Source organism: Osmia bicornis, chromosome 2 (genome assembly GCF_907164935.1).
Source record: "Osmia bicornis bicornis chromosome 2, iOsmBic2.1, whole genome shotgun sequence".
Classification (NCBI taxonomy): Eukaryota; Metazoa; Arthropoda; class Insecta; order Hymenoptera; family Megachilidae; genus Osmia; species Osmia bicornis.
The window spans coordinates 8,660,387-8,678,000 of record NC_060217.1 but is presented as its reverse complement, the minus strand read 5'-3'; the positions used below and the strand labels follow the sequence as shown (position 1 = coordinate 8,678,000).

Here is a 17,614-nt window from a genome sequence, read left to right as displayed (position 1 = left end):
TTGCTCTCGCAACAGTTTCAACGAGCTGATTATAAACATGATACATTAAAACGAGTCTCGAGCAAAATGTCAGTTTGATTATAAGAATGAAAAAAAGCTGCATCAGCCCCGGTTAACCGTTCTTTGCTTCTTAGAAAAAGCTCGCGATTTCCAGCTGGTTACGCGATTGAATATTCAACAGGAACACCATTCGCGTGATTGCGAATCGCGTGCAACTCTCTCCAATCGCGACTAATTACGTTCGCCACCATGACTCTGATTACTCCGAGCGTTAGACTTATCTAAAATAAATTTGTTTCTTTTTCAAATATAAATTTCTGAAATCCCTGCTAGCTCCAATAAGCGCCTAATAATCAATGAATTCTAAACAAGCGATCATCCACCTACACCTCATTGTCACATGTCCCTGGCTACTAAGAGGCTGGAAAGTGAGAGCAAAGAGAAAAAGGGGTCGATTTAGCATCGAAGGTCAAGCTAGAAGGCGAACAGGCATCTTGCGGGTCGAGCTGATCGAGCATAATGTGGATGCAATTACTGGCGCACCGAGTGGTAGAGGGAACGATGCGATCAGACAGCGGCTGCAGATCTGGTTGACACGTTTACCATCGGCTCTTCCTCCAAATACACAGCCATATACACGCGTGTGCACGTGAAACGGTAATGTGCATCGAGTGTATAGCACGGAGGCTGGACTGCTTTGATAGCGACGTCTTCTATCATCCAGCAGCCATCTGCGTGTGACTTCTCTTCCTCTGGTGACATAACGTTACACGTGTTGGACTAAGTGCTCGATATACGCGCCTTCAGAAATCGCGTTACCCCATTCGATGCCTTTGAAGTCGTTCGATTGGATCTAGCGAATTTCTCGAGATCGATCGAGTACTCGCCTAACGAGAGATAATGAGGATCTTGTGAGGAGAAAACTAGGTCAACCGATCGGTTGATTAACTATTTGCGACGAATAAAAGGACCGTTTCTTGAGGATTCTTAGCGATGAAAGAAGACTTATTAAATATATCTTGAAAGAGCAACCTTGCACGGCTAACTGGATGAACATTAACAAGACTAAACTCAACTGATTTTCATTGCTCCCTTCTTTAGGATCAGCTAGGCCCAAAAGCCTCGACTACGTACAAGTGCATCTATATTTAAGGGAGCAAAGGGCACGACAGATTACACGTGAAGCTGTAAACAATACGCGACGAGAGAAGCCTCGATTTTGCATGATCCGAAACCTCGGGAGAACCTATGAATGCCAGAGATCTGGCATTAGACGTTCATCCGTACCTCGTGTATCTATGGCATCGTTGCTCGATGCTTTCAATATTCAACTATGTTATTTAATCAAGTCGTATCTTATCCTATTTCTCTGAATATCTTTTTTCTACATTGACGTTTATCAAAATTAATCAATTCCTAATTGCAATTCTATAAAAGAATCCACACAACCCTTTGAAAGAAAAAGAAAAATAAAATTCCTGCTGAAAATGAAAATAATTTTCTCCCCTGAAAAAATCATTAATTAACTATTTGAAACTAGTGTCATCTCAGAACACCGTGTATGTACAAGATCGATGCCAGTTCGTCAGGGGAAGAGCTTACCGTGTCGATAGTCATAGAACAGAGAAACCTTTTCAGGTAGAAAGACTTACCCTCCTCGGCTGGCAATTCTGTAACAAACAAAATACATCACAGATAAATAACTGTTGAACGAATTGACAAGGAATTGATAATTCGGTTCGTACATGCAGCGGCAAGGATTTATAGAAAGTCTATCCGGAGGTAGCTTCTTTAAGCTGGCCTAGTTTGAATTGTTGAAGCACCGTTCGCTTACTGACATGGCAAACAACGTTTTTCTCGTCGATAATAAACGCCCGTACACGGTGACGTCCCATCGACTCGTGTCCCCGTGACAAGCAGTAAAAAGTGGGCTTCGGCAAAGGGGAAAAATGTGGGACTAGTAGGGCTCTCTGAAAAGGAACAAATTCCCAGCTTGAATCCCGACATTACCGCTTCCGATACGCCACGTGCTGTGTTTCGCATACTTTCGCTATTAGCAAGATGAAAGCATTTCTAACGAGGATTGCTTCGAATGTGTTTCTTTGATTTAGGTTAAATTCGGTGAACGATAGCTGTGTCTACTTTAACTTTAGATATTCATCCAATTTTCAGAGGAATACGTTTGAAGTTGGGAAAATTTTCGAGCAATGAATGGCAGGTGTAAAAAAGCCATTTATCCAGAGATAGATCTAATAATAGAAAATGAATTAAATCCTGAAATATATTCGCAAACGAGTTTCGAAAGTGAACCGAGAGCAAAACCAGATTTTCCAGCTACATAGACGCTTTTCCTCTAGACGACTATGAGAACTCAGAAATGTGCTACAATAATAGCTTTTACTTCGCCGGCGGTGTTTCCGAAATTTCGACAATTTATACTTCCAGTAATAAAGCTAACAGTGTTTCGAGTCTCATTTGCTCGGACCTGAAATTCTGAACGGCCATCATTTCTGTACCAAGCATCTTGCCAAAAAACGAACGAGAAAACGAGGAACGTGTCGCAAATCTGTGTACCAGTGGCAGATGGCCAACGCGACACGAAACTGTTAGGGTAACTGTTAATTTCCATAGGTGACAAACGTAATGGGATCAAACGCGGCGATGATTGCCTCGAAACGCGTCATATGTTAATTTTTTTTTTTTTCATCTGTATTCTACGCAGGTGTGTTTTCCCGAAGGATGCAAATCGAGGTATTAATTTAATCGAGCCAGACGTCACCGAGATTGGCATTCGAATGGAACCGATATTGCATTATTCGAACGCTTAGCGGCTTACGCGTCTGCGAATTACCCGTTGCGGTCAGTAACGCGGTTCAATTTTGATAACCACCGTCAAATTGCGATAATCAATGAGAAATATAACGCTCCATTTATTGTTACAATATTTTCTAATTACCAGTGTCGCTGGATATAAGGCAGATTTAACACTTTGACTGTCCATATATGGGTGACACTTGAATTTCAATAGGAATCCATCACTCATTATTAGGAATTCTTTGACTTACTTAATTGGAAATACCCGAATTAGATACTTGAAATTATGAATAAAAATATAAATAATATACATAATAGCGTGGCAGTCAAAGTGTTAAAGGTAGATCTTGAATGACCCAGTAACGAGGCCTTATGAAACCCGTACGTTCGTCAAAATGTCGAGTCCCATTGAAGATCAATCGAAATCAGTCACATGTGTCACGAGAAGAAGGATTTAAATTACCAGGCAAAAATATCGATCCCTCGGATGAAACCGAGCACCGTTGAATTTTTTCACGTTTATTTGACTGTACAGTAGTGTACACACGTGTGCAACGTTAACAGAGACGTTTAGAGCACCATCGATCCTGGCCGCGCATACTAAAAGCAGCCAACACCGATGGCACACTCTTGCAGAAACAATGCCGGTGTTGAACGCGATCAGAAACAGCAGCCCGGGAGAGAAGAGACACGAGGAGGCTGGAGAGAGAAAAAAAATCGAGTTTTCTCGTTGTTCGAGCGTCACGGTTACGAATTAATCACGCCACGATGCAACCGGGACCACAAAGTTGCTCCGCCACGTGTATCGGTGAAACTTGGCTGGCAAATACGATAAGGGAAGATCGTGATTTTGAGCACAGAGTGGATTGTAATATTTAAAAAGAAAAAATTCTGAAAATCTGAGGGAAATTATGTACGGGAAGGTTTAACCCTTTCGATGCGTTTCTGTACGTTTGTATCTTAAATAAAAGAGGATGCAAATTTTTAAAACGAATAGACGATAGAAATTCTGGTTGAATGAACCGAAAGACACTTTCCTATGGAGGGCGAACAAATTTCGAAAATATAGTCGCGAAAATCGGCTGGTTATAAATAACCCGGGGATCGTTTCACGTGCTTCTGCCCGCTTCTCAAATCTGATTGTGTATTTTTGAAATGTAGGTTACGGAATGCCAGCGAATGCAAGTATCTGATAAAGGGTTGCGTAAGTTTTGGCAAGTGCATCGTGGATCTATTTGCGGTGGAAAAACAGCCCGCCGCGTATTGTTGTTTATTAAGACCGGTCGTGTAATCGTGATTTATCGTCTAATTGAAATATATACGAACACTAGCCGGTACCCCCGTCAAATACGTTCGATCTATCGAAAGACAATAGACTTGATTAGTCTGAAACGAAATGCCGCTAATTATTTCCTATTTTAAGCAGGACATTTTTCTGTAAATATCATCGATTCGCGCATTTAACGCGTCACATCAGCCGCGGGCAATAAGTTAATTGGATCAGCTTAAAGTAATTAAGTTTTCAGAATATGCAATCGATCAGCTTCGACGTAGTTTCTGTTTTTCTTCGATTCTTTTGCAAGTGTCTCGTTCAGGTAATAAACAGTTATGCACACTGAAGAATATTTTAACACCTTGAAAATTAAATAAGCTTCTTAACGCACTTTCGAAAATCATCTTCTTCCAAGTACGTTCCTTCAACTATATTTCATCTTAGCCAAAAAATGTTTTATGAAAAAAATAGCCAAGTTTAAATTTTTCTTTATGGATGCCAAGGCAAACTCAGAGCCTACCTGATTCGCCTATTTTTCAGCATGGTACATCACTTATTTCTGGTATGCTAGATTATGCTACACGTGTCGCAATTTATTAACGCGAAACGCACGGGTTTCAAAGTGAGCAACATCGGTTCGCATACATCACGGGAACGAGGCCATCAATGTACATTTTTGTGCGCCAATTACGGAGCGGTTAACATGAATAATAATAACGAAGTATCTTAAAGTACATCGTGTCTAGGAATAGTTGGAACCAGAATAGAATAGTAACACTCGATTGATATTTTATCGTCCAGTGATTCATTCAATAAGCGAATTTTATCAGTGTCTAATTAAAGGTTTGAACAGTTAAAAGAGTCAACGCGTAAAATAGATAAATAAGTAAGTAGTCATTGTCACTGCTGCAGTTAACAGTAATTTAAATAAATTGGTGTTTTTCGTATGAATTATATTGCAATTATACGTAATTAAGGAAATGGTCTAATTATTTTTCTACAACAGTATGTCTCTTGAATTTTAAAGTAGACGACTGATACGGTAAACTATTAGAGAAAATTTCACCCTATCGATCGATCAGAATAAGGGAAGCGTTAAATTTGTTGCTAAAATCGTATGAAAGATAATTTTCGTTGCTGAATCACGAGAAAATCGCAGTTTCTCTACTAGAAATTTTTCTAGCTTTGAAATATTGAATATAAGTCAACGGACTGATATAAACTTTTTGTTATAATTTTCCTGGTTTAGGAACGGTGAAAGTTGACACGCGGTGCTCGAAAACTTTCCATCCGAACTTTGATAACTTGTTCCATTAATAAATATGTTTTCAAAAATTCTTGATCAAAATATGAAAGGTGATAGACGTAAATAAGTTTGAGGAAAAACTCGGTGCCATGGAATCCAGAAAATAGTAAAAGGCTTCTAATTCGCATAAAAGACCCTCGATTTGATGCTCGCATCCCGGAGGACGGTTAAACGTCACAACGAGCTTTAATTTTGAAGAGCGGCCTTAAAACGAATTAACCCCGTTTGTCGCGATAAAACTTAATGCAATTTCATCGTAACACGCGCGATTTACCGAGTTCCAGCCGATTTTTAAACGCATTCCTCTGATCCACCTTAGCCTAACATCGAATTAATTAATTAATTAATTAAACCAATGATTTCTCGTCCCTCGGATTTCGATCGATGATCCGAGCTTCTCTATGCTTCGAGCGTACCAGAAACAAAAATTGTTTAGAAGCGACAAAGTTCTCTTCCCCGTAACTTATTAATAATGAATCAGACGACGAGTTACTCTGACGTGGTTTTTACTTACACGCTTGACGCGCGTCCACGTCATGTATACATACACAAACAGAAGAAGGTATTCGAACAGCGGTACGTTCACAGGCTAATTATACAGTTTAGTAAATATCTTTGTAAAGAATCGTGTACTCTATAGGAGATGCAGTTAAAAGATAAAATATGTACACGCGATTTTAATTCAACTACGAGTGTTTAAACCCAGTCCTTTCGGTGTTCGGTTCATATGTCACGGAGATAAGAATGAAAGGCTGAATGTAAATTACACATTCTCGTGTAATCATGGTTTATTAAATTGATACCACCTGGGAGGTCCCAAAATTTCTCATTCATTCCTCTGTTTATAAAAGCAACCCACTTCCGAATCGTACATTTATCACGTAAATCGCGATCGTTTCGCGGCCGCTTCAATTGATAGTATTATTGATCGGCGTATTTGTTTGAAATAAGATCGTAATTACGAGCAGAAGAATCTCAGAATAGAAAAAGAAAATTCTATCGCGATGATTCATCTGGATGGGTTTGAATTTTTAGATAGTTCCAGAAGATCGATTTTATTTTAAAAAAACAGAGGAAAGGAAATAAGTGTTATTGTTTCGACCAGAACGTCGATCGATGACGTCAAGAAACCACCGAGGGAATTTCACTGAACGCAAATAGTATTCATGAGATCTTTTTTCCAATTTCGTTTCATATAATTTTACGAATTTTTCCAGGATTTAATATGGAGAATGGTTGAAGGATCAACACGATCGCGAATTCTTGTAATTAAAATTTTTATAGTTAGGACACGTCTCTCGCAGATGACGAAACATTTTCCAACGCAGCAAAATACCTTCGAAAGCGTAGCAACGTCATCGAAAAGTTGAAACGCGTCGCGGTTTTCGCGTGCTCGCGAGAATTACAAGGAGCGGATTAAATTATGAATGTACTGTAACGAGGTATAACACGTTAAACACGTGGACGATGGTATATACGTTCAACGATGAATTTTTCTGCAAGAGAAACGTTGTTAATTAATATGTACATGACACGATGCGCGGCAGTAGATTTAAAGGTTGTTATGTCCTATTTAAAACGCAATTTCGTTATCTAGCGAATGTGTGTACATACGTTAGATAAAATAGAGCGATAGCATCACGTTTCTACCTTTGTTCGTGTCCGTGAACATTCAAGAGACATTGAATCCTCTTTAAAGAAACAACAACTATTTGTTAAATATAAATTATAGAAATTTTCCATAAATCATGAATAGACACTTTTTATAGAAAACAGAACATCGGCTTGAAAACGTCCTATTGAATACCTGTCCGATTTTCAGCCAGGTATTCTCTCTCTTCTCTCGAAGAGGAAGCTTCCACCGTTACAATGACAAATGCTGGCAAGAATTCAACGGAAGATTAAAAATCGTTGCCGTACGAGGCGAAACGAGAGGTGCACAGAGGCGAGAAAGAGGTTCGCGTACACCTACGTGTCGACGTTCGCCGAACATATTTCTGGAACAGAATAAACGGATCGCGAAAGTCGAATCTTTTCGAATGATTCTGAATGATCGCCAGCTATCGAATCGTTTCCGTGACGAAACGGCAACGAGATATCGCGAATTCAATCGCCGTATCACTGTTTCCGCGATACTTGAACCTCTGTTGTTTGTTGCTTATGACTCATGACGCGGTGAAAATAATCCTTTGTTACGCGCTGCATTGTAATTGCAATCACTCAAAACATGAATTTTCTAATTATAGTAATATATGGAGATTGATTGCCACGATGGAAGGAAGAAAATAGCTAAATTCCGATGCGTTCGGTTAGTGAAAAGATTGAATAGCAAAGAATTATAAACTTTCACCTCCGCATCTGCGAAGACAACTCCTGAAATCGCAGTTGCACGACCCACATTGATTATCTCGCGGCTCCGATAAATGATAACGCGAAAGTAACCGAGGTTAATAAACCAAGCTTCAATTGAACATTATCGGTTATTGTCATTTTATTCGCTTTTCACTCGTTTAATCATCGAAACAAAATACGATACTCCGAAATTTTTGTATCATACTATGATAATTCGAGAAGGGGCGGTTGAAAATGAAAACTGACAGAAAAATCCTAACTTCTGAACGATTATCTTGTCTTGTATAATAAGACACAAGAATGATAAGAAATAACTCCGAGAATAGCGTGCAGTAATAATTAAAAGTAATCTGAGTAATGATCGGGTACGATTCGTCTGACCGATTCTTTTGGAAGGAAAAGCAGCGAGGAAGGGTTGATTTTTCATGGAGACGCAGCTTCTTCGAGGCGAAAAGAACGGAGTTGCACAGACAGACTTGTTGCTTGGCGTATTTTATTTTTGTAAACGAAAGACGATACTTCGCGGCACACTCGCCTATTTTGTAGGCCTCGTAATCGTCGCTCGTAATGCTTCGCCACAAATTCAACAGGCGAGCCGTGGAAAACGCGAATCTCTGCGGAAAACGAAGAGTAAACAAGTCCCGGCTAGAATGAATATTATTTTCCCAAATGTTGTTCCGCGAAACTTTGTCGTCGAGCTTGCGAATTTCGTAGAATACCGCTGACAGTAGATAAATTATTCCATACAAGTGGAAATGTTTATGGCATCGTTAGAATGTTAAACGCGTTATCGCTGTTCGTTATAAACTTTTTCCATTTCCATACACGTTGGTTTCTTTATTTATCCCGAAGACGTCTTATAAATATTGCGTTTCGCTACTTCAGGATTGACCCGAATGTCGGACACAAATAGTGAAAGGGTTAAGGAACCAGAAGGATGGAGTACGAAATTAGACCGATATCGTATCCGTTCTTCCTCCTAACGTTATTGGAATGCTTCGATATTTTTTTTCCGTTTCAAACACTCAATAGTTTGGTCTCTGAATAACCTATGTTCTATAGTAGCGATGCTCATTTCACGGATCATTGACCATGGTTTATTTTTTTAATTGGCCAGCTGAACAAGCAATCGACTTCGTCAGTTTCGATTTTAGGCTCGAAATTAGAAAAAATTGAATAATTTTCGTTGCTGCGATGGAAGCTTCCTTGATTCAGTCCTGATGCGATTGTTTGAAGTTAATATTCGTTTGAATTTCATACAACTTCCTGAATGAAGTAAAAATTAAATGAAAGTTCGATAGAACGCGTCTTGATGATAATTTCTAACAGTTAATAGGACTTGAAACGATGCGAATCGATGATTGATAAATAACGACGAGTTCGATGCAAACCGGTATGACTTGCATTATGTAGATCAGGAAATACGTTGTTAGCGTACCACGTCCGTGCTCGCAATCGACTACTGATAACACGATAATTGCGTAAACTTTTCCCAGCTGATAGTACGTCAACGATATCGAGGTAAAATTAACAAGAAAATTAATTAATTCGAAAGATTTCTGTTCCTTCCAAAGGGATTAATTAAAAAATAGCCGGCATTCGATAATTGGACCAATAAACGAGTTAAGAAAAAAAATAAAATAAAATAAACCGAGGGTGCCACGTGTGATTGCTCGATCGAATTAACACGTCCAGTCGCCATGTCGACACTGGGAATTTAATTTGATCATGATAAATAATTTCAGCACCGACTGGTGGTCCCGCGTGAAATAATCCATTTTATCGCGTCTTATTTGATACGATTATTTCCACTGTGACAGTCAACACGTTAATTCAAGGCTGTCAAGCTGATAACGAAAAACAAAGGAAAAGGTCATTCATCTGTTAACGGTAACTCTTTTCGTGTTTCGCCTGAGCGATCGAACATTTTCAGCGACCGATCGACAACTTGATCGTGAAAAATACCTGACGCGATTTCGTTTCATGCAACAATAGAGCAATTTTCTCGGAGAATCAGTGGAAACAGATACAATTGCCGCAGGCGATATTCAATTCCTTGATACCGATTGAAAGCCAAATACGGCAATTTTCAAGTAATAAGAAAATTACCTGTTCTACTGATTATCTGACGGTAATTCGACGGTAATTTCTTGCCATTCAGGGTTCAACGGCAAAATAAAGATAAAATACAAAGGATCTTAGGTAAGACGCAACTTGCTATCGTTTCGAGTAAATAAAACGCTTTAGAAGTACGATATCAAGCGTCCTGTTATTGAAGAATAAGAAATGAACAAAGGTGAATCGGATTCTTCGTGTACCTTAACCGGACACTGGGAATAAATAAAATAAAATAAACGGGAAACAGGTGAAATGATTTTACAAATAAAATGATTCTGTATAGAAAGAGAGCTATGAATATTCGTTGGTTAACGCGTTTCATTGATTTTACGTCAGTTTAACAGGTTTCCAACGATGCTTCAGAAAAAGGTGTAACGCGTATCTTCCCGCTGATCGTCCATGAATGCCACGGTACTAATGATTCAAGGCCTCTATTGACAATCCACCATCTATTATTATTTTCAAACGCGACGAACACGCGTTATAACGGGGAAACGAGCACAACCTTGCGCATCTCTTCGCTACTCTCTTTCGCCGTTCACTTTTCAGAAACATTTCTCTGATAAAAGGGTTACTCGAATATGATTTCACATATTTTTGATTATCTTCATTATAAAACGCATTAGTGAATTATATTGAAATCGATCAACAAACGTGTAGCTCATCGAAGAATTTCTCGTTTTACTTTTTATCGTAGAGGCTTGCTAGAGATATTAATCGTTCAATACCATTTTGTATTATTTATGTTCATTATCGTTCGATAACCATCCTGGTTTTACGATATGTAATACAGAGGTATAATTAATTCATTCTAAAGTGTGTATGACACAGTTACATGCTTTAGCTTTCAGCTGCTGAAGAGGCATAGATAGTGGTGTGTTTTTTCGAGCACGAGAGTGTACGTTCTACTTTTGATACTTTACAAACTAGGAAAGTCGTTAATTGATATAACTTCGATTGTTCGGTACAAGAAGATAATACGATAATTTTGAAGTTATCTTTGCCTATTTAACTAAACTCTGCTGGATTAATTAACACGTCGATCGTCGCGAAGGTGCCTCGAATTAGATACGATCAAATGATTTCGTTTATACTTAAATTAAATTATATTCTAAAAAAAGGATGTGGTAATATAATTTTTGAATATTCCGTACCAATTCACGAATTATTAAAATTATGAACAGAAACGTCTAAAAAAGTCGCTGTACTATATAATTAAGAGCTTAATTAATTCAATAAACCTTCACAGGACAGATGACCTATTTTAATGCTTCAACAATTAACTGATCATCCCACTACGACGATAAAAATATTAAAATATAAAAAGGTAGTACAATTTACAATACAAAGAGGTAAATAGCAAACTTGTAGGAAAAAAAAGTTTCTACATTATAATTAAGAGTTTAATTAGGTAACTGAGGAATGAACCTTCACCTATTTCAATGCTTCGACAACGAACTCGTAATCTCGTCATAAGGATAATATTCTTAGAACGTCAGATTGCAATTAACATTTCTCTTTTTAAATAAAATGATAGAAAATAAAAAACGATTATCTCGTACCGGAAATCGAAGGCGTTAGATATAGGAGGATGGTAGCTAACGAGTTAATAGACGGTATTTAAGGGGCAGGAAGATGATTCAAGGGATTTCACCGATGCGGGCCATTGAGAAAACTTTGAACACGTGTACCAGCAGACTGGTAGTGGAAAGGAACAGAGAGGGGATAAACATCGTGCGTCGTGTACAGACCAATGCTAGCGCAAGTAGCTCGATAAAGCACTCTTTACCATGCTACTCAACTTTGTCCAGTTAATGGATTCCCAATATAATTGAATTCAAATTGCACAATGTTGCTTTCTATTTCAAAATTTCAGTACAAAAGACTGCAACTCCTAATGCTGGTGACTCATAATAATGAGTTGTACATAAAGGATAAAATAATGAGACGTGCAACATATTGCAATATTAAATAGTATTCACTTTATGCTAAGCACGTTTAATTTGTAATGAATGTGTGCTCTATAGTAAATAAAATGAAATTGTTGCATGTACAAACCGATATTCAAAGAGAAAAATATGATATAGAGGAAGAATGCAGGTACTTACCATTGAGACCATACTTCTCCTGGTTCCTCTTCACCTGATCGGTAGACAATCCTTTATCAGGATCTACATTAAAGTAATTTACCACCTCTTCCACTGTTTTGCAATGGCCGTCCTCCATGGTTACCTTGTATTGGTACTTCACTAATCTTATCTGTTCAGTGGTTGTCCACGTTCATTCACACTGCAGTTTCTGCAATTCAAATGATATTACAGGTTAGAAATTTTCTTTCAGTTGATTATTTGTGAAGTACAATTTTACATAGAAAATTTATAAAGTAGGTAAATGATGAAGATAAGAAACAACGATATCCTGAGGTAATACCATTGAATAAAATTAGCTAATTATTCAACAAACGAAGAATCGTTATGGAGTAATTCAACCAGAAGAATGGTTTAATAATTTAATAATTTCAGCATAATGAACATTAGAGTAGAAAGAACAAAATATTGTTCTCAACAAACGTGAGAAACACGCTTCGAAATATAAATAAGGTCGAAAAACAGTAACCAGCGAGAAAGGATCACGCGTGCACACGATCACATTGTAAACTATTTCAGGTTAAACACCCTGGTCCAGCCTCGAAAGTTACCAAGATGAACAGAATTCATCTACCTTGATCTCTTCGAACGAAAATACTCAACGAGATTTGTTAATAAGAGGAAACTCACCAAGGAATAAGCACAAAGTATTCGTTGGCGACGTGTCACTGGGAAATTACGTTACGGCTGTCGAATATTTAGGTTAGTTACAGGTCCCTAAGGTTCACTCGAGCACACAGAGAGGAAGAAAACAGAAACGAACTGACACGAACAAACAAATCGCCGGACACTGAAAAGAAAAATTTCTACGATCGGGGCACAACGTATCACGATACGCGGGCACAGAAATTTGAGACGCACGTCATTTTCATAACGATATATTTCCCGTAAATGCTAAGCAAACCTCCTCTTCCGTGAGACTGACACAGCGAACGGCAAATCATTGCACACGTGCGCCACCTGGCGGAATGCGCCATTAAACAAGTTGCAGCGCAGTTGCTTTCGCGCCGTCTCGCAATCCGCGTCAACCAAAGTTTAACAGGTTAAAAATGAAAAACATTTCTCGACGAACCGTCGTTTCTACGGGCTTATTTCTTTTTCTATTTCAAAGTAGAATATTCTTTGCGATCGCGATAACGTTCACCGTGTCATTCAAGAGAAACGCGTTACAGAGACGGCGCAACGCGAAGCAGGAAAGTGCGTGCGAGTCGAATGAACCGAGCATGTGGAGCGACGCTATTGGCTGGACAGCGTTCGTCAAGTATGACGCACTCAGCTATTTTCAGTCTTCTGCTAGTCTATTTCCTTGGCGCGTATTTTAAGACATTCAAAGGACATCGCTATATTGTCGTTATGTAACCTATTGCTCTTATAATTTCATCTCGATCACTTTGATCGGCAGTTCGTGATCGAACATCGATTCGAATCGAACGTCTTTCGATTTATCGATATGTACCAAACGTGGAAGCGCTCAGTTTATAATAAATTCAGGTGGGCAGTAATGGAGGCAAAAGATGGATGCTATATCAAAAACTTTTGCTAAGATTATGTAATAAAAAAATATACAAACTTCTACGTTATATATTGGAATTTTGTCGGCATATGGTTAATGTAATTGTCATTTAAAAAAGCAACTTTTCAAATAAACGATCAATTATTTTTTTTTCAATTTCTTTCCCGATATGAATTTACGTTATGTAATACGCGCTCGCATGAAAGCCCGCCGATGGCCAATGTCTACGTTCGTGTCTAAAATTAAGTTTATAACTTTCCACGATTACAACAACTGCGACTCGTCGTATTGTAGAAACGTTAGTCAATAAATTTAACCAAGCAGACCGAAACGAAATAAACGTCGTAAAGTAGCAAACTTATACGATGCAGAAGAAAATAAAGTTGTTTGATCGTGTTAGTGTATACTGAAAATTAATCAACACGTTGGTCTTCGAACGCGATTCCATTTTGAAAAATATACACGGGCGTAAGATACGACCCTATCGTTCTACCGGTACGTCATCGATCAACGATCATATATTAGTATTCAAGCGTACAGAAGAAGCATGGTTCCAGGATCGATCGAATCCTTCGTTGTATCAGTCGATCGTTCTACGTTCAAGGTCGACTGGTACCGGAACTTAAAATTCCACCCAAGTGCAAAGGTCGCGTGGTAGCAAACGCCGAAGCCAAGGTTAGCGCTAAACTTGAGCGTGAATGGAGTAGCCGGGAGAGTGAATCGGGGTTACGGTCATGAGCGATTCCGGGCATTGAGAACTCGCCTCGCGATCCTGTTTAGTTGTCTCCAACAAGTTCCACGAATACCGATCTATTAGTTTAGACCGAGACCCTGATGGAACCTAACAATGACCCAAAAGTCTAACCTTATATTTGACCGAAAAATTGTTCAAAGAAGGAAAATCGAAAAAAAAAAAAAAAATGGAGAAAAATGAAAAATCCTAGCTGAACTAACCCTTTGGACGCTAATGCAAGTAGATGTCCCGTGGCAGCGACGAAAGTGCACAAGCGATCATATCAAGGTTCGCGCGGGGGATAAAGTTCGATGAAAGGCACGCGGCAAAAGGACGACGACGACTACAGCTGGTCGATTGGTCGCACAGGACTGCGGAACACTTGTGAACCGGTCCGAAAGCTGTCCGGACGACCAGCTCGCTCGAACGCCCGGGACGCGACTAGCCGGCCAAATCGCGCGTGCCCCAGCGGACGATTTTAGCACGTCTCTGACGACGACTTCCTAATTATTTTGGCAGAGATGGCCAGCAGCCACTCAAACTTCCCTCCCTCCCTCCTAGCCACCCATCCCTCTTTCACGTTTCATCTTTATCCCGTGTTATCTTTGCCTATCTACCTGTCCCTCTTTCTCTCTCTACCCTCTTATCTACATCAGCCTGATCCTCGATTTTTGCCAACCGTACTGATTTTCATTGCCATCATTTTTATCTTTAATTTCACGTAACACCCGTCCATGCTTTATTCAAATCGCGATCGTGAATCTCTCGATAGTTAATATATTTTTCCTGTTTTTTTTTTTTTTTTTTTTTTTTTTTTTTCTTAGAAACGAAGGAAGAACGATTCGGATGAGATAAAGTATACGAATGATTCAGTGAAATGAAATCGAGCGCGAAACGTTAATGCCATAATACTGTTAGGTAACAGACAGTCGGGGTGATATAATATTCGAATGGGTTGGGTGGCGTGGCGGAACAGTTTCTATTTGAAGATGAGATGCAACACGGTGGACGGGCTATAAAGATAGGAAATGTAGTACGTTTGTTGGCAAACAAGTAGAGGTCGTGTTTGTATGTAACGTGAGCCCCACATCGACACGTCCGATGAAGCAATACGCTATGTTAGTCTGGCTGCTACTTAAGCTGCTGTGCTATACTTCAAAGTAACTAAACGTTTACTGGCTATACAAATTTTCATATACATCATGGAATAACGACTTTCCGACAGCGTTTCAAGTCAACTACGAATAACAATAATTGGAATATAATCACGAAGAAGAAAAAGAAGATACATTGTACGATCTATCTATTAAAATCTAAACGATAATCCCAACTAAACGAGTATCATTTCTCAATTAATCTTTTTCTCCTTTACAATCCCAATGATCACTGGACACCGAAACAGAGTATCGACACACATGCGATCTCAATGATGATGGAGGGATCTAGGGATATACCCTGTCACGGTTTAGTAACAAATTTCCACAATTACTATAGTCCACGATTGCTAGTCCCTCGTATCTTGACCGATCGTCGCACAACACTTCTCGAAATCGTCCATTCGATTCTCAGCATTTTTCTATAATACTGCTTCTCCCATGATTTCACACTTAGTAGTCGCGTACCATCACAAGAAACACTTAATTAGAATGTCGACGGTGTTGAGCGGTGGTGGGTCGCGCGGCAAGCAGACTTACCAAATACTACTTCTTTTCTCTGATTTCTCTCTTCTCTATATTCTTGTCTATTGTTTGCTCGTTTTTATGAAACCGGCCCAACTGGTGGGTCCTCACCGGTCGCACTTCGATCGAGGCGGCACGGGATTCGTACGGCGCGGATCAAGGCGAACTGAAAAATTCTGTCACACGCACTATGCGCAACCGTGTAATCCTCTCTTCTCCCTGATACGTACGATGATCCGTTAATTAGCTACTCCTCCCTGGGCATCGTTCTTGATGACGCGCGCTGCTTCCTTTTATTTATTCCTTTTTTTCTTTTTTTTTTTCGTTAAATTTTTTTTTACTATTTACTCTTTACATGAAGGGTGGCGTCGGAGGGCGAAAAACAAACAAACATTCAAAGGGCAACGCCTGCGCTGCTCAACGAAACGAAGCGACGAACCTCGCCGAAATTCCTTTAAATAGTCCGTAGGCGTCGCTACCTGGCGGCGAGACATCGAACGAGGGAAAACTCTGGCCGGAAGCCAGTGGTCCCGGCGACGGCCGTACAGCCTCTCGTGCCTGTCGTCGTAGTTTTTTCCATTTAACCTTCGAATATCGCCGAGCAGACACGCGAGCTAAACCTCGAAAATCGATTCACCGACGCGCATCCGATCCGACTATCCAACGTACACCACGATAAACCAGCGATTCCAACCGACTTCCGGTACCAGGACGCTGCCGCCATTCTTGAGATCATCCTTCGCGCTTCTTTCGCCTCTCGTTTCTTTCGGTAAAACAGAATGAAACCGGGATTTTTTTATGTACCAGGTGTTTTTCAAATAAAATTCTCTTCAGAATAATAAATAATTACTTTGTTTTCTTCTTTCATATTTTTAATATCCTGCCTCGAATTTTCAAATTTAAATACTTGGTGAGATAAAAGAGAATTATATAAAGTTGTTTTATTATTTAATTTTGTACAAAATTGAAAATCATCATCGTTGGTAACGAAGGATATTATTAGACACCGATGATTTTAGGGCATCAAAGGAAAAGATAGAGATTTGAACAAAAGTTCACCTAGTTTCACTGCACACAATGCTCCTGTTGGAAACGTTCAAGGTACACATTTTTCCTAAGATCGAAAATAGGTGGTTGGCTCATAGCCAGACGCGATATCAGCTACAACCTCGAAGACAATCTATCGACTGCGACCCCCAGCGATGGAAGCTGCGCGGGAAAATTTGTTATTTCGCCAATCATCGGGACAGATCATTTGTATTATCGAGACGAACACGACAATGCCACGAATACGAGAAGCTCCATCATTCGATCCTGTTTATTGTCCGAGCGGAACACGAACGCGTCGATTGGCGCGAATCTTGTTCATCTCGTGGAAAGCACGGCACGTTACATAATTATGGTCCAATATGTGCCGAACCTAAAATAAGAACACGCAATCTTCGTTTCTGTAATTGTTCGGTACTAATTTCGCCTCGAAGATGCTGCTCCGTTCGAAGCAGTTTAACTTCGCAATTTTTCTTTCTATTTTCTCTCAACGTTTAAACGTAAAATTTTCCATCCTCTAGATGGTCAATCATCTTCTCAAACTTACGTGTCTTCGTCCGAAAAGAACGCGGTCTTGAAAATAAAATTTTCTCGAAAAAACACAAAGAAAGGGGGATTACATTCTGAAAAAG

At 39.4% G+C, this 17,614-nt stretch overlaps 1 protein-coding gene across 5 annotated transcripts in view; it reads right to left on the bottom strand.

The window, feature by feature from the left end:
• LOC114883057 (calcium-transporting ATPase sarcoplasmic/endoplasmic reticulum type) overlaps nucleotides 1-16,373 on the bottom strand; it is a 29,849-nt gene extending 13,476 nt beyond the window's left edge. For 2 of the 5 annotated variants that reach the window (XM_029200417.2, XM_029200409.2), the window contains exons 1-3: nucleotides 15,951-16,373; nucleotides 11,972-12,161; nucleotides 1,653-1,670 (exon numbers count right to left, since the gene is read on the bottom strand). In XM_029200417.2, coding sequence (XP_029056250.1) covers nucleotides 1,653-1,670; nucleotides 11,972-12,089 — 136 coding nt within the window. In that variant the 5' untranslated portion in view covers nucleotides 12,090-12,161; nucleotides 15,951-16,373. Of the gene's footprint in view, nucleotides 1-1,652; nucleotides 1,671-11,971; nucleotides 12,162-12,640; nucleotides 12,902-14,477; nucleotides 14,702-15,950 lie in introns of those variants that run through there. The other 3 variants (XM_029200412.2, XM_029200410.2, XM_029200411.2) reach the window with 3 other exon arrangements.
• Nucleotides 16,374-17,614: the final 1,241 nt, after the last annotated feature.